General features: G+C 41.9%; 1 protein-coding gene across 1 annotated transcript in view; it reads left to right on the forward strand.

The window, feature by feature from the left end:
* The window catches only part of LOC126241051 (protein TEX261), a 56,416-nt gene extending 46,568 nt beyond the window's left edge, over positions 1-9,848 (forward strand). The window contains exons 4-5 of the mRNA XM_049947974.1: positions 900-1,011; positions 9,341-9,848. Coding sequence (XP_049803931.1) covers positions 900-1,011; positions 9,341-9,459 — 231 coding nt within the window. The 3' untranslated portion in view covers positions 9,460-9,848. The remainder of the gene's footprint in view (positions 1-899; positions 1,012-9,340) is intronic.
* Positions 9,849-20,401: the final 10,553 nt, after the last annotated feature.

A 20,401-nucleotide genomic window follows, 5' to 3' on the forward strand; every position in this document is an offset into this window, starting at 1 on the left:
CCTTCGCTGCATCACGGTCAGAAGAAAGCTTCTCCCCAGTAATTGTTACCTGAGAGATTCCATGATGTTTTTTTGAATCTGTCCAACCAAATTGTACTTGCACTAAAAGACTCATCACCATTCGTTAACTTGTTCAGGTACGCAGCCTTCTCCTGAACCAGTGCTCCACTCAGAGGAGTTCCCCTTTCTCTTTTCCTGCGTAAACCAAAGGAAAAGAGCTTCATCCACTTTGTCGTACTGGGACTGTTTCAAAGTCTGCCGAATTTCGAGTGTTTTTCCCGAAGACATTGCACAGGACTGTTCAAGCTTCACTCGGTCCTTCTTCCAATCATTGCCAGTATAGGTACATTCTCACCATTGTCTGTTAGCTTCAAAGCATTCAGTTTTTCTTTGAGAGTTAACATTGTATGTTTCTGTTTACTCATGATGAAAATACGTACAACACTACACCTGAACGAATACAATATAACTGTTATGCATGCCAGCAGTAGGTAATTAACATAACCAAGCGCTTTGCGAGCCGACTGGCTGTGTACTGAGCTCAGACACTACAAAGGTCTCAACAATGCACAGCAACAAGGGTAGGGAGTGATAGTGATCCAATGTTGCCACACTTGTTCCCGTTTGTTACCATTGTGTACCTACTTATCTGCATGGTATACTTCATTCTAGAAACTTGTCACCGTAATTCCGACTAATGCGAACAAATCGGTGATCTGAACAAGGTCCAGTCCCAATTAGTTCAGATTAACGGGACTCTACTTCATTAAAATTTCTGTTTTGTAGAATAGGTACAGTTACGTATTGTTCTCAGTAGCACACAGTTTCTTTTCATTATTTAGTTTTACAACAATTAAAATTGCTGGAGTTTGTTCTCATGCTTGTGAATGTCTTTTCAGGTACTTTCATATTTTACATTATGCCTATGGCTAGTTCCATTTGCATTATTCGTCTCACTGTCTGCAAACGAAAATGTTCTCCCTACAGTGGCAGAAACAAGACCACTTCTTGGTAAGTAAAAAACAAAAAAATCTTAAAATCAGTTTCACAATTACTTGTGCTCCTTAATGTACTGTTAGCATCCCTTCACGTTGTTGCAGCCATTTGTCAAGTTAGAAAATTGTTTTCCTTGCATGTAAACACACTCAAAACTACAGGATTTGTCTGACACTGATAATCTATACAAGTCATGCTGAGATACTATACAAACAATCAACAAACATAAAAAATAGACCAAAAGAGTATTATGATAGGCACAAATTACTACCCATTTGCGTATAGTGTAAGCAAATGGATCCCTTTCACTATGGCAAGAAAATAAGTATCACAATAACTAGCTGCAAGAGCTAACTCTTTGCAACCATACCTTTTTCATACGTTTGCAATTCTTTGGTTTGAACCAGTACTTAAATGCACTGATTCCAAGTTTATAATTGTAATTTGTCGTACCTTTAAAATGTTGCCAAGAATCTAGCTTAGCTTTAATGAATGTTGCAGTTTGGGTTACAAAAATCCTTACTTCAACGCAGAGAATGGCTGTGTAGTGGTCATAATATCTTTGGTCATCTACCGCCAATCTGCACCATTAAACCTTTGTGGAGTTAACAGCTATTTTTGAGTTTAGGTTAATGAAACACTGAGGAAATACATTTAGGACTGATGCAGGTATAAAACACATGCATCACATGGATTTTTTGAGATAATAAAATCACAAGATTAGTAAATGCAGTCACCTCTCTAGACCACAAAAGTGAAGTACACTTACATGTTCACAGTATTACTTTGGTCAATTCTACAATACATTCAGTACAAACATGTTGCAGATTTCAACAGTTTTGCAGAAACAAAACTTCCTGGCAGATTAAAACTGTTTGCTGGACCTCACAGCTTCAATTCTGCCAGTACCTTGTCTTCTACCTTCCCAACTTCACAGAAGCTCAAGGAGTGCTAGTTCTGCAGGTTAGGAGGAGAACTTCTGTGAATTTTGAAAGGTAGGAGACGAGGTAATGGCAGAATTGAAGCTGTGAGGGCTGGTCATGAGTCATCTTTGGGTAGCTCAATTGGTAGAGCACTTGCCTGCAAAAGCAAAGGTCCTGAGTTCAAGTCTCTGTCCACCAGACAGTTTTAATCTCCAGGAAATTTCATATCAGTGCACACTCAGCTGCAGATTGAAAATTTCAATCAGTTTTGCAGAAATTTATTACACTATTATGTTCCTTGTTCTAATTTGAGAACTCTGCAACCACTGTTTCAAACATTTTTTTTTGTTCAACACTGTTAACTAAGAGGGTTGTTTGGGACATAAGTTCCAGTGCTCTTTGCTGTGATGAGGAGTGGAAATTGCTGTTTGTGCTGTAACTGTAAATCAGAATTTCCACTGTTATTGAAAATACTGGTCATCTTTCTAAATTATATGCTGTAATGTGTTTTCTGTATGCAAAAACATGAAATATGCAGACATTTGTGGGGAACATTGTGGGTTATATGGTGAGAACTTTGAGTAATTGTGCTGGAAGAAAATGATTCCGCTTGTTTCAGGAAGATTGGATGAACGCCCATAATAAAGAAAGAAGTAGAAAACCATCTGTTGTGACAAACAAGCATGTTACAGAGATTAATGACAGAGTCGGCAGTTCACAATTACAGAACTATCAGTCAGTTTCCCTCAGGTATTGTGGACATTGTTGTATGAACACAGTTATCACAGATGTTGTGCCAAATAGGTCCCAAAGTTTAAAATGATGCCCACAAAATGAAAGGGTTGGAAGCTGATGTGGTGCAATACCAAAGGAGACTTAATTTCTCAATCACATTGTGAAACATGGGTTGCATGCATCAACATGGAGACCAAAAAAAAATTTAGTGGAGCAAAACTAGTGTGGTGTGCAAGTCTCTGAAGTAGTGCCAAACATTTTCTACACGGAATCCGATGACAGCTGTTTTATGGAGCAGAAAGGAAGTACTCATTGTTGAAGTTTGGGAAAGAGATACTACAGTGTACTCTGAAATTTACTGTGAAACCCTAAAAGAGCTCAGTAGGGTCATCCAGAACAAAACGCATTGGATGTCGGAGTTCTGGTCTTGGTTTGTTTAAAATAATGGTAGACCACATAATGCCACACATTCAAAAACATTGTTTAACAGTTTTAACTGGGAATTGTTTGATCATCTTCCATGCAGCCCTGATTTGTTACCAAGTGACTGTCACCTATTTCTAAAGATGAAGAAATGGATAGGGTGACAGCAGTTCAAATGGACTGTGAGTTAAAGGAGAGTGTCAAAGCTTAGATTAGCTCACAGGTGGCAGAATTTTACAGTGAGGCCACTGACAAACTCGATACAGAGAAAAGTAGCTGACAGTTGTAGCTGCTAATATATGCAAAATGCAATCTTAAGACTCCTTGCCATGTAAATGTTTCCTCTCAATAATCACTCTTTCCTCTCTCCCTCCCCCCCTCTCTCCCCCCCTCTCTCTCTCCCCCCCTCTCTCTCTCCCCCCCCTCTCCCCCCCCCCCTCTCTCTCTCTCTCTCTCTCTTCCCCCCCCCCTCTCCCTCTCCCTTTCACTCACACACACACTTTTTCTCTCTCTCTACCTCTCCTTCTGCCTCCAGCCCCTCACTTCACATCTGTTTATTAACCCCAATCAAAGAGTGTAATGTATGTATGATTTTACTGTTGTAGCCAATATGATCATTGTAATTATAGTCTGTAACATTTTACCTAATTGTTATCAATAAGTATGAAGTTTAAGCCATTTTAACATTTCACCTGATTGTATAAACGAGTACGAATGTTTGCTGTTTTAACCTGTCAGAATTGGATTTATATACCACCTGAAGTACACACACACATATTTGACACCTCAAAACAAACACCGCCAAATGCTTAAAGCAATTATTCTGTAATAATATTGTTATGATGTATATTCTTTGCACTTTGCGATTATGTCTTCACTTCTGCTATACGAACTTTGCACCCAGCTAATTCCAGACGCCATATTTGTTTACAAATGTGGCAGTATACACGTGATGTGTTAAGACAGCAAAAGGAACCTGTGATCACTGAAGGTACTGTAGTTTACTTATTTAATGTTTACCATTAGATATCAGTTTAATTTTTCGTCAAAAGTTATCCTAAACCATATTCTGAAATAGTGTCTCGTTTCTCCACTAGGCAGTGCCACAAGTTCCTCCAAAAATCGTAACACAACACACACACAAATGTAATACTTACTAATGTACATCCACCCGATGATGGAGGTTTAAACCTTCGAAACACGTCCTGGAAATAAATAAAACGGTGACTGGTAACAGTGAACTTGTTGTTTCATTTAATTTACACAGTATATGATAAAATACCTCTTTATGTATACTCTTAACAAACACCAACAGATGTCACAAATTGCACAGATTTGTTTGCATACAGAAGTACATTTTAATAGTAGCATTGAAAGGGTGTGTAAAAGTTTTGTCCAGAAAGTAATGTTGCTGGTTCTATTCTGATGCTACTGTTGGTTGGAGCCCGATCAACCCAATAGGCTAGTTTATGGGGCAAACAACACTAGTTTCCTCTGAGCTCCCGGAGACTCAGCCCGTGCCCTTACGTGAACCTCTGTTTGGTGATCTTGCATCAGCTGCGATGCAGTGTTCACTTGAACAAAGGTCTTCGGTCAGATTCTGCTTGAAACTTGGGAAGTCCACTGTGAAAACATTTTCAACAATTAAGCAGGCATTTGGGAATGAATACATGTCAAAAATGCAAATGTTTTGTGGCCCAAGGCGTTTTTGGAAGGCTGAGGTGACATTGATGAAGAAACATGTTCTGGAGACCTTTTAATGTTGAAAGTTGAAGGTAGTGTGATTTGTGTGCATGGACCGTTAAACATAGGCCCTAGCATAAGTGTTCTCTGATAGCTCTGACTCTGGATACACCCAAAACCATTTTCCACAATATTGGAACCAAACAATTACAGATGAAGGAAATGTGTTGCAAAACTAGTCCTGAAAATCTTTACTGACTACCGCAAAGTCCAACCAAGTGCCTTTTTGTAAAGAACTTCCCAAATTCTGTAAAAATGATGTTTAGTTTTTGTACAGTGTTATAGGAACTAAGACATAGGGTTTGGATACAACACTGAGGCAAAGATACAGATCTCCGAGTGATGCACCTCATTATCACCGTGCCCCAAGAAGGCATGCATGTAGAGGTCCAAACCGAAAGCAGTGCTCATTTTTTGTCCGATGCTGGTGGTACCATCGACCGCGAGTTTGTGCCTGCTTGACCCGCCCTGCCTGTTATGTGGAAGTGCTCAAAAGGCTGGAAAAAAAAAAAGAATGTGTGAGGAATTTGTGCTCTTTGGACCATACTTCTGTAGTTCCTGAATCCTGAAACTTCCACCAAGGCAATTCACCCAGCCACATCGTCAAAAATGACCTGCAACATTACCCCCCCCCCTCCCCCCTACGGCGCGCACACACACACACACACACACACACACACACACACTCTTTATAGTCATAACTCACACCAGCAGACTTTTTTTTACCACCCATCTGAAGGCGTGCTTGAAAGGACACCATTTCGAGACCATCAACAGTGTGGAAGCTGCTGCTATGTTTGCCATGAAGCACATTTCAACCCAGGCCTTTCAGGATGCCTACAATGCTTGGAAATCTCACTGACTTAACACTTGTCCTCATGAACAATCTGTCTGTGCACATCACATCTGCACAGACAGATCATTGGATGTGAACAGGAGATGTGTGCATATTATGAGATACGAGTAAACCTGGAAGTTGGAGTTGGAGGTTTGAGCAAAATTGCTCAAATTTGTGGGTACCAACCACATCTACGTTAATAAATTGTAGTGGATGGGCAGGAGAGTGCCACAAATCTGCCAGGCGAAATATGTTTGAGTCAGGTGTTTGAATCAGCTGTTCATTCAGTCTAGTGTTTGTTGTCTGTGTTTGTACAGTGAATTTCAAAATGGGAGATTCATATCATTACTCTGGAGAGTTCATTGCTGAAGTTACTGAAATGCTCATGAATCACATGTTCATGGAAGATTAAGAGTAATGGATACAGCGATAGAGATACGAAGGCAGCTGCTTGTAATTCTTTAATAGGGAAATTAAGATCAGTTGATCCTACACCCTATACGGAAACAATAATTAAAAAAAATTGTTTCAAACTATTTATTAAAAAGATATAAGTAACAAAATCTATTCGAACGGGCACTGAGTATGATAAAATACGTAAGCCAGGTTTGTGATATTTTGACATCCTCTGCTTTCTGAGTGATTCCGATGAAAATGGATCATATAAGAAAGAGTTTAAGATTTATCTTGGAGGTAACAGTAACTGTTACTTGTCCTTTGCAGCTCTATTCACTTAGCTACAATGTAATAAGCATGTAAGTAACCACCAAGTAAAATGACTGCAGATATTAACACATAGCTTTACCCAGTTCCCATTTTAGATGCTGCTGGTAGAAATCGTTTAATCAAGCAGAGATGGCACTAGTATGTGGATAACTGAACCAGAGTCGCAGTTCTGCTTGCCTTGTGCATAGAAACCTCTCTCATTATGTTGACCGGCAAAAGGGACTGCTAGCATACTTTCATTCGGTATATGGTCAATGCGTTATCTGGGACAAAATAAAGACTAAAATACTAAATTTTAAAAAAGGTGTGATTCAGAATTTTAGGACATGTTCAAAGTGAATGCAATTTATGTCAGAAAATAACTGAGATATGTGCAGCTCTCAGAAAACTCAGTACTAAAAACCTAAAAATTACGAAAACGATGTCACTGAAATGTGGAAATATAGGCCATTGCCGAATGTAGACACCGTAGTGCTACACCAATAAAATGTGTTGTTTTATTGTGATGAAATAAACAATTGCATTTTCGAAAATGTAAAGTATATTAGCATGTTGCAGCTTATTGTAAACATATTCAGTCCAATATTGCTGAAAACAAACACAAATTACCCTGCTGACAATATGATAAACAACTTCCTTCAAGCAGGTGCTGCAACCTACTGGAAACATGTAGGAATGAAAACAATTGATGTACACAAAAGCACATGGTGTAAAGTATATGCTGCAATCCCAAGCAAGGAAATAAATGAAAGTTGGATGTAGTGTATATGCTACATAAAGACTGAGGAGGATCCATCTCTTCACTTTTCTCAACTGTTCTCCTTGAGCATATTCTGTGTTCCAAAAGATTGTATATTCTCAGCTTGTCCTTTCATGTACAACAATATCTCATATTCATGATTTATTCCTTGTTACATTTTGTGATGTTTTTCACACATGCTTTATGCTCTTACCTCAAGAGCATGGATGGTGTTGCTATCTGATGTTGGAAATATTAAAGTCCATTGGCATTTTTAATAGTTCTTTTGAAAATACTTCAGTTTCAGTAATTAAAACTTCCGGGCTAAGAGGCCGTGGTCCAATAGTAGAAATACTTCTCCCTACACAAGGGAGAAGTATTTCTACTATTGGACCACGGCCTCTTAGCCCGGAAGTTTTAATTACTGAAGACGCCGGCCGTGAAAGGGAATACTTCAGTTTCTTTCAGTTAATGTGGTTTGAGAGAAAGCATTACACGTCCGAAACAAAGCAGTCTTTACAGTGTGGAAGTATTTCTCATCTCCACCTCTAAAAAAATTCACAGTGACACAGTCTGTAAAGACTGTGTGCAAATGACTATATACACAGCTGATGGAGTTTGAAAGTTATGCACCACTAAGAGATATGTGCCAAGAAACTTGGAGCATGTGCTGAAAAATAGCCAGGGAAATTAATATCAGTTTATACACTGATGGAAATGGAAAATATTATGCCATGAAGCACAAGTCTGTTATTTATCAGCCTTTGTAGAGATGTCCATCACGTATTGGTACAAATACTTAAAATTTTGTTCCATTCAGAACTGAGGTCTCATCACCAGTATCAGTATGTGGTGTACCCCCATTGGCATCAATACATTCTTGTATTTGTTCCGGTATGCAAACAAGCAGTCTCCACATGTTGTTTTGACAAATTCATTGCCCTGTCTGAAACACATGCTGTGTCAGTTTAAGAAGGTTTCTGGCCTGGTGTCAACCTGACCACCACAGACAGAAGTGAGATTTGTCACTGGACACCGCAGAAAGCCACTTAATGTCTCAGTTGACCCTACACCATGCAAGTCTGTGTTGTCTGTGGTATGGTGCCAGTGTTTGATGGTGCATGACATCTAGAGGCCTCAGCCTAGACAAAAATAGAGGTAAGACAACAGCTAAAATCCAGGTAGAGTGTACAGGTGACCACAAACTGTTGGGACCAGGTTGTTGAAAGTAAGTAATCTGTTCTTGATGGTTTGTGATGACACTATGCCTGTAACTTCTTTCCATATTTCAGCTGTTGTCATATATCTGTTTATCGGAGTCAGTAAACAGACATACAATCATGTAGTGTAGTCCTTCGGGAAGAAACTGTGCCACCTCTTCTCGCCACACAGCTATCCTGAGACCATCTCATCACCACTTATTCTGGAATTATTGAGCCACATCCTACTATCTCAGTATGATTCCAGCATGTCTTTCATACCAGTGATTCAACCTTTCTCAAAGTTCAAAAGATGGCTGTAGGCTACATGTGGACATCCTATGGTCTTATTGTGTTGTGATTTCTATTTGAAAACTTCCAGTAATGTTTTTTACACACACACACACACACACACACACACACACACACAATTTCTGTCATGTGCTCTCACCAGAATTGGCTTTGTTCTGTACTGAAAATTAGCTTGCTCAAGGCTGAATTTGTGATCAACGTATCCCCCAGGCACTGAAATACTGAAGTAATAGTTGGGTAACATTCAGTCTAGGTGATCATGGCGTAACACTTTCTTTTTCGATCAGTTTATGTTTTTGGGTCTGTTGAAGATATTAAGTGACTAATGAAATGATTTCTGTATATTACTATTTGATTCATCTCTGTAAATGAAGGGTTAAGTAAGAAGACATTGTGTAAGACATTCAGAATTTGAACTTCAGAATGAGGAATGCAGCTGAAAACAGGAATTAACACAGAGACTGGAGCCAATGCAAATCTCATGTTCAGTTAAGGCTGTGGTGATCAGTCATACAAAAATTCAACTGTTCTATTTAACTTGCTTATTCTCATGGACAGTGGACAAAGGAGTTCATGCAATGAAATTGACTTTATTGTGGTGCAGTGGTTTTGTCCATACTATTCATTTCCTTTTTTAAGTTCGTGGCATAAGAGAACATCTATAACATGTATTTAAGTAGTAATAGTTTCTCTTCTTTGATTGCAGATGACAGTGATGTGGTTACCAACTACTTTTCAAGGAAAGGCAAGAAATATGGACTATTGTCATTCTTCAATTATGCGAAGGATTCTATACTACCTCAGCGAACTAAGAAGGCATTTTAACTGGTTTGGGTGAATGGTTTTGTGTAATAATTTGCAATGAAAATGTCATGTGGCAACAGAAATGAGAATTGTGTTTGTAACCTGTGATACATATATTTTTTGAAAAGAACGGAATTGTTTATAATTTTATGTGTTGTTAACATTGGTGATTAAGGTGATCACTGAATTTTGTACCTTTCTGCTACCTATGAGACTGCTTTAGTGTTTTTATGTAATTAAGATGATGATAACAAACACCATCAGTGATTTTTACTACAAGAGCTAGTCAAGAATGTTAATTCAGAAGTTACACATTCTGATTTAATTCTGTTTCGTACATTTCAGGAAGTCTGTGTTGTACGTTACTTATTTCTGAATTTTCAATTTAAATAAAAAACGGTTGAATACTCTTTGTAAAAGAAGTTAATTTACGTATACAGTCTGTTTCTGAGCAAATACTGAGTATTTCAGGTTTTTTTTTTTTTTTTTTTGAAAAAGTCATGTACATATGTGTAATATTTCAGTTGAAATACAGTTGCTAGGAGTTTATACATACTGTTCCGAGACTAGCAACCTAAGTCTGAAAGAGACTTCAAACTCATGACTCTGATGTCTTAATGGAACAATATTGCAGTTGAAATTGTCTTTCTGTGGTCATAAAAATGTTTCAAACAGTGTGATACACGTTACACATTCTGAATATACCAGTATAGTATTTGTTTTGTTGGTTTTGTAGTGGAAGCACTGTTACTGCTTGTGAAGAATACTATATATGGATTTCCAGTGTCAGAGTACTGAGTCGAACAAAATGGATAGGAAGAGGTTGCAATTTCTCTGTCAGTAGAACTTAGTCCCATTACAAACAGCAGAAACTCCAGGTGGGAATATCAACAATATAAGGAAAAAAATAGATTGCTACTCACCATAAAGAAGACATGTTGGGTTGCAGACAGGTATAACGAAGGCCCAGTTCTGTAACAACTGAAAATCAGACACACATGCATAGGACTTTTTCAGTTTATTTTCGCATGCAGAATCGCCTCACAAATTATGTGACTTCTCCTGAATCACCCTATGTATTGTTTATTTGACAGTATCCCTTTCAAAATAATCATTCCATACAAAGATACCTCTATTCATGGGTAATAAATTTGACACAGTTTGTTATTGAAATAATTTAGTAAAGATTGTTCCTTGTCTAATCTTTCATCTGGTTTTGAGTGTCTTGGCAGTGGATTATTGACAATGTAACAAATTTCTGAAGAAGAAAAGTATTTCTTCTAAACTTGTATATTTCCAGTTACAAATCGTATACCCGAACACTGTAATATTACTCAGAAGCATATTCACTGCATTTGTTTGTCTTACCAACTACAAATTGAAGTACATCATCTGTAAGCAGAAGCTAAAGAAAACAGTTTTTATATTTCTAATAAAATGAATAGCCATATGTTCTTGTTTTGTAAATAGTTGACGCTGAATATTATGCTGTTCTTTATGTCAAGTCTCAGCTGATTTGTTTGTTTTTGACAGTTCAGGCTCTTTGTCATCAACTTCATTACCATAATTGGCTGTGTTTTCTGATTCTGCAGTGTCAAGAACAGATTTGAAAGTCCTGCTTCCACACTGTCGTTCCCAAGAATGCAGTCACCGTCTTGCGATTCATAATCTCTGATCTCGTAATAACTATTGTTGTAATACATTCAGCCAAGCAAGATGGTGCAGTGGCAAGACACTGGACTGCTATTTTGAAGGAGACTGAGACAAATCCCTGTCCATCCATCCAGATTTAGATTTTCCCTAAATCGTGTAATTTGAATGTTGGGTTGTTTCTTTTTAGGTAATGTGGCTGATTTCCCTCACCTGTCTGAGAATTTGTTGCTTGTACAAACATCTTTTCTCAGCTGTGAAACTAATTTAAGTTAGACACTTTGCACTGGTTAAGTGTCAGCTGCAGTTGTAAGCACTGACTGTGGTGCACATGTTCAAAAATTGCAGTTAACACAGATGTTATTGTGAAAGATGTGCATTTTAATGTTCATGATTAACATGTAAAGTGGTGAATAACATCAATATGTATAAATAATGTAGGAATGAATATAATAGAGGGAAACATTCCACATGGGAAAAATACATCTAAAAACAAAGATGATGTGACTTACCAAACGAAAGTGCTGGCAGGTTGATAGACACACAAACAAATACAAACATACACACAAAATTCAAACTTTCACAACCAACGGTTGCTTCATCAGGAAAGAGGGAAGGAGAGGGAAAGACGAAAGGATGTGGGTTTTAAGGGAGAGGGTAAGGAGTCATTCCAATCCCGGGAGCGGAAAGACTTACCTTGGGGGAAAAAAGGACAGGTATACACTCGCAGACACACACATATCCATCCGCACATACACAGACACAAGCAGACATTTGTAAAGGCAAAGAGTTTGGGCAGAGATATCAATCGAGGCGGAAGTAGAGGCAAAGATGTTGTTGAAAGACAGGTGAGGTATGAGCGGCGGCAAATTGAAATTAGTGGAGATTGAGGCCTGGCGGATAACGAGAAGAAAGGATATACTGAAGGGCAAGTTCCCATCTCCGGAGTTCTGACAGGTTGGTGTTAGTGGGAAGTATCCAGATAATCCGGACGGTGTAACACTGTGCCAAGATGTGCTGGCCGCGCACCAAGGAATGTTTAGCCACAGGGTGATCCTCATTACCAACAAACACTGTCTGCCTGTGTCCATTCATGCGAATGGACAGTTTGTTGCTGGTCATTCCCACATAGAAAGCTTCACAGTGTCGGCAGGTCAGTTGGTAAATCACGTGGGTGCTTTCACACGTGTCTCTGCCTTTGATCGTGTACACCTTCCGGGTTACAGGACTGGAGTAGGTGGTGGTGGGAGGGTGCATGGGACAGGTTTTACACCGGGGGCGGTTACAAGGGTAGGAGCCAGAGGGTAGGGAAGGTGGTTTGGGGATTTCATAGGGATGAACTAAGAGGTTACGAAGGTTAGGTGGACGGCGGAAAGACACTCTTGGTGGAGTGGGGAGGATTTCATGAAGGATGGATCTCATTTCAGGGCAGGATTTGAGGAAGTCGTATCCGTGCTGGAGAGCCACATTCAGAGTCTGATCCATTCCCGGAAAGTATCCTGTCACAAGTGGGCACTTTTGTGGTTTTCTACATCTACATCTATACTCCGCGAGCCACCTTACGGTGTGTGGCGGAGGGTACTTATTGTACCACTATCTGATCCCCCCTTCCCTGTTCCATTCACGAATTGTGCGTGGGAAGAACGACTGCTTGTAAGTCTCCGTATTTGCTCTAATTTCTCGGATCTTTTCATTGTGATCATTACGCGAGATATATGTGGGCGGTAGTAATATGTTGCCCATCTCTTCCCGGAATGTGCTCTCTCGTAATTTCGATAATAAACCTCTCCGTATTGCGTAACGCCTTTCTTGAAGTGTCCGCCACTGGAGCTTGTTCAGCATCTCCGTAACGCTCTCGCGCTGACTAAATGTCCCCATGACGAATCGCGCTGCTTTTCGCTGGATCATGTCTATCTCTTCTATTAATCCAACCTGGTAAGGGTCCCATACTGATGAGCAATACTCAAGAATCGGACGAACAAGCGTTTTGTAAGCTACTTCTTTCGTCGATGAGTCACATTTTCTTAGAATTCTTCCTATGAATCTCAACCTGGCGCCTGCTTTTCCCACTATTTGTTTTATGTGATCATTCCACTTCAGATCGCTCCGGATAGTAACTCCTAAGTATTTTACGGTCGTTACCGCTTCCAATGATTTACCACCTATGGCATAATCGTACTGGAATGGATTTCTGCCCCTATGTATGCGCATTATATTACATTTATCTACGTTTAGGGAAAGCTGCCAGCTGTCGCACCATTCATTAATCCTCTGCAGGTCTTCCTGGAGTACGTACGAGTCTTCTGATGTTGCTACTTTCTTGTAGACAACCGTGTCATCTGCAAATAGCCTCACGGAGCTACCGATGTTGTCAACTAAGTCATTTATGTATATTGTAAACAATAAAGGTCCTATCGCGCTTCCTTGCGGTACTCCCGAAATTACCTCTACATCTGCAGATTTTGAACCGTTAAGAATGACATGTTGTGTTCTTTCTTCTAGGAAATCCTGAATCCAATCACAAACCTGGTCCGATATTCCGTAAGCTCGTATTTTTTTCACTAAACGTAAGTGCGGAACCGTATCAAATGCCTTCCTGAAGTCCAGGAATACGGCATCAATCTGCTCGCCAGTGTCTACGGCACTGTGAATTTCTTGGACAAATAGGGCGAGCTGAGTTTCACATGATCTCTGTTTGCGGAATCCATGTTGGTTATGATGAAGGAGATTTGTATTATCTAAGAACGTCATAATACGAGAACATAAAACATGTTCCATTATTCTACAACAGATTGACGTAAGCGAAATAGGCCTATAATTATTCGCATCTGATTTATGACCCTTCTTGAAAATGGGAACGACCTGCGCTTTCTTCCAGTCGCTAGGTACTTTACGTTCTTCCAGAGATCTACGATAAATTGCTGATAGAAAGGGGGCAAGTTCTTTAGCATAATCACGGTAGAATCTTACGGGTATCTCGTCTGGTCCGGATGCTTTTCCGCTACTAAGTGATAGCAGTTGTTTTTCAATTCCGATATCGTTTATTTCAATATTTTCCATTTTGGCGTCCGTGCGACGGCTGAAGTCAGGGACCGTGTTACGATTTTCCGCAGTGAAACAGTTTCGGAACACTGAATTCAGTATTTCTGCCTTTCTTCGGTCGTCCTCTGTTTCGGTGCCATCGTGGTCAACGAGTGACTGAATAGGGGATTTAGATCCGCTTACCGATTTTACATATGACCAAAACTTTTTAGGGTTCTTGTTTAGATTGTTTGCCAATGTTTTATGTTCGAATTCGTTGAATGCTTCTCTCATTGCTCTCTTTACGCTCTTTTTCGCTTCGTTCAGCTTTTCCTTATCAGCTATGATTCGACTACTCTTAAACCTATGATGAAGGTTTCTTTGTTTCCGTAGTACCTTTCGTACATGATTGTTATACCACGGTGGATCTTTCCCCTCGCTTTGGACCTTAGTCGGTACGAACTTATCTAAGGCGTACTGGACGATGTTTCTGAATTTTTTCCATTTTTGTTCCACATCCTCTTCCTCAGAAATGAATGTTTGATGGTGGTCACTCAGATATTCTGCGATTTGTGCCCTATCACTCTTGTTAAGCAGATATATTTTCCTTCCTTTCTTGGCATTTCTTATTACACTTGTAGTCATTGATGCAACCACTGACTTATGATCACTGATACCCTCTTCTACATTCACGGAGTCGAAAAGTTCCGGTCTATTTGTTGCTATGAGGTCTAAAACGTTAGCTTCACGAGTTGGTTCTCTAACTATCTGCTCGAAGTAATTCTCGGACAAGGCAGTCAGGATAATGTCACAAGTGTCTCTGTCCCTGGCTCCAGTTCTGATTGTGTGACTATCCCATTCTATACCTGGTAGATTGAAGTCTCCCCCTATTAAAATAGTATGATCACGAAACTTCTTCACGACGTTCTGCAGGTTCTCTCTGAGGCGCTCAACTACTACGGTTGCTGATGCAGGTGGTCTATAGAAGCATCCGACTATCATATCTGACCCACCTTTGATACTTAACTTAACCCAGATTATTTCACATTCGCATTCGCTAATAACTTCACTGGATATTATTGAATTCTTTACTGCTATAAATACTCCTCCACCATTGGCGTTTATCCTATCCTTGCGGTATATATTCCATTCTGTGTCTAGGATTTCGTTACTGTTCACTTCCGGTTTTAACCAACTTTCCGTTCCTAATACTATATGCGCACTATTTCCTTCAATAAGCGATACTAATTCAGGAACCTTGCCCTGGATACTCCTGCAGTTTACCAATATTACGTTAACTTTTCCTGTTTTTGGTCTCTGAGGACGGACGTTCTTTATCAACGATGCTGATGTTCTCTCTGGTAAGCCGTCAGGTATTTTATCGTTTCGCCCAAGGGGGGGTTCCTCTAACCTAAAAAACCCCCGTGTGCACGCCACACGTACTCGGCTACCCTAGTAGCTGCTTCCGGTGTGTAGTGCACGCCTGACCTGTCTAGGGGGGCCCTACAGTTCTCCACCCAATAACGGAGGTCGATGAATTTGCAACCATTATAGTCGCAGAGTCGTCTGAGCCTCTGGTTTAGACCCTCCACACGGCTCCAAACCAGAGGACCGCGATCGACTCTGGGCACTATGCTGCAGATATTAAGCTCAGCTTGCACTCCGCGTGCGATGCTGGTTGTCTTCACCAAATCAGCCAGCCGCCGGAAGGAACCAAGGATGGCCTCAGAACCCAAGCGGCAGGCGTCATTCGTTCCGACATGTGCTACTATCTGCAGCCGGTCACACCCAGTGCGTTCAATAGCTGCCGGAAGGGCCTCCTCCACATTACGGACGAGACCCCCCGGCAAGCACACCGAGTGCACACTGGGGGAGGTTCTGGGTTTGAGGGGATGAGGAAGTGGCTCTGGTTATTTGCTTCTGTACCAGGTCGGGAGGGTAGTTGCGGGATGCGAAAGCTGTTTTCAGGTTGTTGGTGTAATGGTTCAGGGATTCCGGACTGGAGCAGATTCGTTTGCCACGAAGACCTAGGCTGTAGGGAAGGGACCGTTTGATGTGGAATGGGTGGCAGCTGTCATAATGGAGGTACGGTTGCTTGTTGGTGGGTTTGATGTGGACGGACGTGTGAAGCTGGCCATTGGACAGGTGGAGGTCAATGTCAAGGAAAGTGGCATGGGATTTGGAGTAGGACCAGGTGAATCTGATGGAACCAAAGGAGTTGAGGTTGGAGAGGAAATTCTGGAGTTCTTCTTCACTGTGAGTCCAGATCATGAAGATGTCATCAATAAATCTGTACCAAACTTTGGGTTGGCAGGCCTGGGTAACCAAGAAGGCTTCCTCTAAGCGACCCATGAATAGGTTGGCGTACGAGGGGGCCATCCTGGTGCCCATGGCTGTTCCCTTTAATTGTTGGTATGTCTGGCCTTCGAAAGTGAAGAAGTTGTGGGTCAGGATGAAGCTGGCTAAGGTAATGAGGAAAGAGGTTTTTGGTAGGGTGGCAGGTGATCGGCGTGAAAGGAAGTGCTCCATCGCAGCGAGGCCCTGGACGTGCGGAATATTTGTGTATAAGGAAGTGGCATCAATGGTTACAAGGATGGTTTCCGGGGGTAACAGACTGGGTAGGGATTCCAGGCGTTCGAGAAAGTGGTTGGTGTCTTTGATGAAGGATGGGAGACTGCATGTAATGGGTTGAAGGTGTTGATCTACGTAGGCAGAGATACGTTCTGTGGGGGCTTGGTAGCCAGCTACAATGGGACGGCCGGGATGATTGGGTTTGTGAATTTTAGGTAGAAGGTAGGGGTGCGGGGTGTTGGTGGGGTCAGGAGGTTGATGGAGTCAGGTGAAAGGTTTTGTAGGGGGCCTAAGGTTCTGAGGATTCCGTGAAGCTCCGCCTGGACATCAGGAATGGGATTACCTTGGCAAACTTTGTATGTAGTGTTGTCTGAAAGCTGACGCAGTCCCTCAGCCACATACTCCCGATGAACAAGTACCACGGTCGTGGAACCCTTGTCCGCCGGAAGAATGACGATGGATTGGTCAGCCTTCAGATTACGGATAGCCTGGGCTTCAGCAGTCGTGATGTTGGGAGTAGGATTGAGGTTTTTTAAGAAGGATTGAGAGGCAAGGCTGGAAGTCAGAAATTCCTGGAAGGTTTGGAGAGGGTGATTTTGAGGAAGAGGAGGTGGGTCCTGCTGTGACGGAGGACGGAACTGTTCCAGGCAGGGTTCAATTTGGATAGTGTGTTGGGGAGTTGGACCATTAGGAGTAGGATAAGGATCATTTTTCTTCGTGGCAAAGTGATATTTCCAGCAGGGAGTACGGGTGTAGGACAGTAAATCTTTGACAAGGGCTGTTTGGTCGAATCTGGGAGTGGGGCTGAAGGTGAGGCCTTTGGATAGGACAGAGGTTTCGGATTGGGAGAGAGGTTTGGAGGAGGAGGATATTAGTGTTTAACGTCCCGTCGACAACGAGGTCATTAGAGACGGAGCGCAAGCTCGGGTGAAGAAATGATGGGGAAGGAAATCGGCCGTGCCCTTTCAAAGGAACCATCCCGGCATTTGCCTGAAGCGATTTAGGGAAATCACGAAAAACCTAAATCAGGATGGCCAGAGACGGGATTGAACCGTCGTCCTCCCGAATGCGAGAGAGGTTTGGAGGAAAGGTTAACTACTGAATTAGGGTGTTGTGGTTCCAGATTGTGTTGATTGGAATTTTGAGGTTTTGGGGGGAATGGAGCTGGAAGTGGGAGATTGAGTAGATGGGAGAGACTGGGTCTGTGTGCAATGAGAGGAGGTTGTGGTTTGCTGGAAAGGTTGTGAAGGGTGAGTGAGTTGCCTTTCCGGAGGTGGGAAACCAGGAGATTGGATAGTTTTTTAAGGTGGAGGGTAGCATGCTGTTCTAATTTGCGTTTGGCCTGTAGGAGGATGCTCTGAACAGTCGGTGTGGATGTGGGAGAGGAAAGATTGAGGACTTTTATTAAGGATAGGAGTTGACGGGTGTGTTCATTGGCTGAGTTGATGTGTAGGTGAAGGATTAGGTGGGTGAGGGCAATGGATTGTTCAGTTTGGAACTGATGGAAAGAAGGACCGTTTCCAGTTCACAAACAGTTCCTTTCAGCTATGAAACAGCCATTTTAGCTAGTTCTAATAACTTTCTTTTTTTCGTTTTTTTTCTATTTCCGTTTTTTCCCACATCTCTGATCTTTTTTAGCCGCTTCCCACAGGTTTTAACGTCATTATTTCTTCGCCAGACAATTGTTAGTCTCATTTTCACAATCTGCCATCACTAAATCACTCCTTTTAATACATTTACAAGCAGTTTTTTCGAAATTTTCCCAAATTGCTCCACCCTTTAACGTGTTTTGGCGGCAACACATTCACATAACCTTTGTGCACATAATTGTCTACCAACCCAAGTTCACCACAGGATCAACATAGCCCAGCTATAACCAACACTTTTTCGCCTTTTTTCACACCAGATCTACAGTTGCGTTTTAGTTCACCTTATCTCTCGCCATATATTTTTATTTTCATTTTCATTTCAGCCTCATGTTACACTTTCCACCTTCTAATACCATGTCACCCTCACAACATCCCCACAATGATCCCATTAAGTTTTATTTACATTCCCTCCGCAAACATGCCTTCGCCCTAGCCAGATCACACTCCTATATTCTATTTTCTCAGGTTTGTCTGACATTTGGCATTACCCCCGAAGGCCTCACACTTAAAGTTCCCATCTCTGGCTGTAATCCTTCTTTCCATCAGTCCCTATACCAGTTCCAAACTGAACAATCCATTGCCCTCACAAACCTAATCCTTCACCTACACATCAACTCAGCCAATGAACACACCCGTCAACTCCTATCCTTAATAAAAGTCCTCAATCTTTCCTCTCCCACATCCACACCGACTGTTCAGAGCATCCTCCTACAGGCCAATCGCAAATTAGAACAGCATGCCACCCTCCACCTCAAAAAACTATCCAATCTCCTGGTTTCCCACCTCCGGAAAGGCAACTCACTCACCCTTCACAACCTTTCCAGCAAACCTCAACCTCCTCTCATTGCACAGAGACCCAGTCTCTCCCATCTACTCAATCTCCCACTTCCAGCTCCACTCCCCCCAAAACCTCAAAATTCCAATCAACACAATCTGGAACCACAACACCCTAATTCAGTAGTTAACCTTTCCTCCAAACCTCTCTCCCAATCCGAAACCTCTGTCCTATCCAAAGGCCTCACCTTCAGCCCCACTCCCAGATTCGACCAAACAGCCCTTGTCAAAGATTTACTGTCCTACACCCGTACTCCCTGCTGGAAATATCACTTTGCCACGAAGAAAAATGATCCTTATCCTACTCCTAATGGTCCAACTCCCCAACACACTATCCAAATTGAACCCTGCCTGGAACAGTTCCGTCCTCCGTCACAGCAGGACCCACCTCCTCTTCCTCAAAATCACCCTCTCCAAACCTTCCAGGAATTTCTGACTTCCAGCCTTGCCTCTCAATCCTTCTTAAAAAACCTCAATCCTACTCCCAACATCACGACTGCTGAAGCCCAGGCTATCCGTAATCTGAAGGCTGACCGATCCATTGTCATTCTTCCGGCGGACAAGGGTTCCACGACTGTGGTACTTGTTCATCGGGAGTATGTGGCTGAGGGACTGCGTCAGCTTTTTGAGACAACACTACATACAAAGTTTGCCAAGGTAATCCCATTCCTGATGTCCAGGCGGAGCTTCAAGGAATCCTCAGAACCTTAGGCCCCCTACAAAACCTTTCACCTGACTCCATCAACCTCCTGACCCCACCAACACCCCGCACCCCTACCTTCTACCTAAAATTCACAAACCCAATCATCCCGGCCGTCCCATTGTAGCTGGCTACCAAGCCCCCACAGAACGTATCTCTGCCTACGTAGATCAACACCTTCAACCCATTACATGCAGTCTCCCATCCTTCATCAAAGACACCAACCACTTTCTCGAACGCCTGGAATCCCTACCCAGTCTGTTACCCCCGGAAACCATCCTTGTAACCATTGATGCCACTTCCTTATACACAAATATTCCGCACATCCAGGGCCTCGCTGCGATGGAGCACTTCCTTTCACGCCGATCACCTGCCACCCTACCAAAAACCTCTTTCCTCATTACCTTAGCCAGCTTCATCCTGACCCACAACTTCTTCACTTTCGAAGGCCAGACATACCAACAATTAAAGGGAACAGCCATGGGCACCAGGATGGCCCCCTCGTACGCCAACCTATTCATGGGTCGCTTAGAGGAAG

The sequence above is a fragment of the Schistocerca nitens genome, chromosome 1 (assembly GCF_023898315.1).
Source record: "Schistocerca nitens isolate TAMUIC-IGC-003100 chromosome 1, iqSchNite1.1, whole genome shotgun sequence".
NCBI classification, from domain to species: Eukaryota; Metazoa; Arthropoda; class Insecta; order Orthoptera; family Acrididae; genus Schistocerca; species Schistocerca nitens.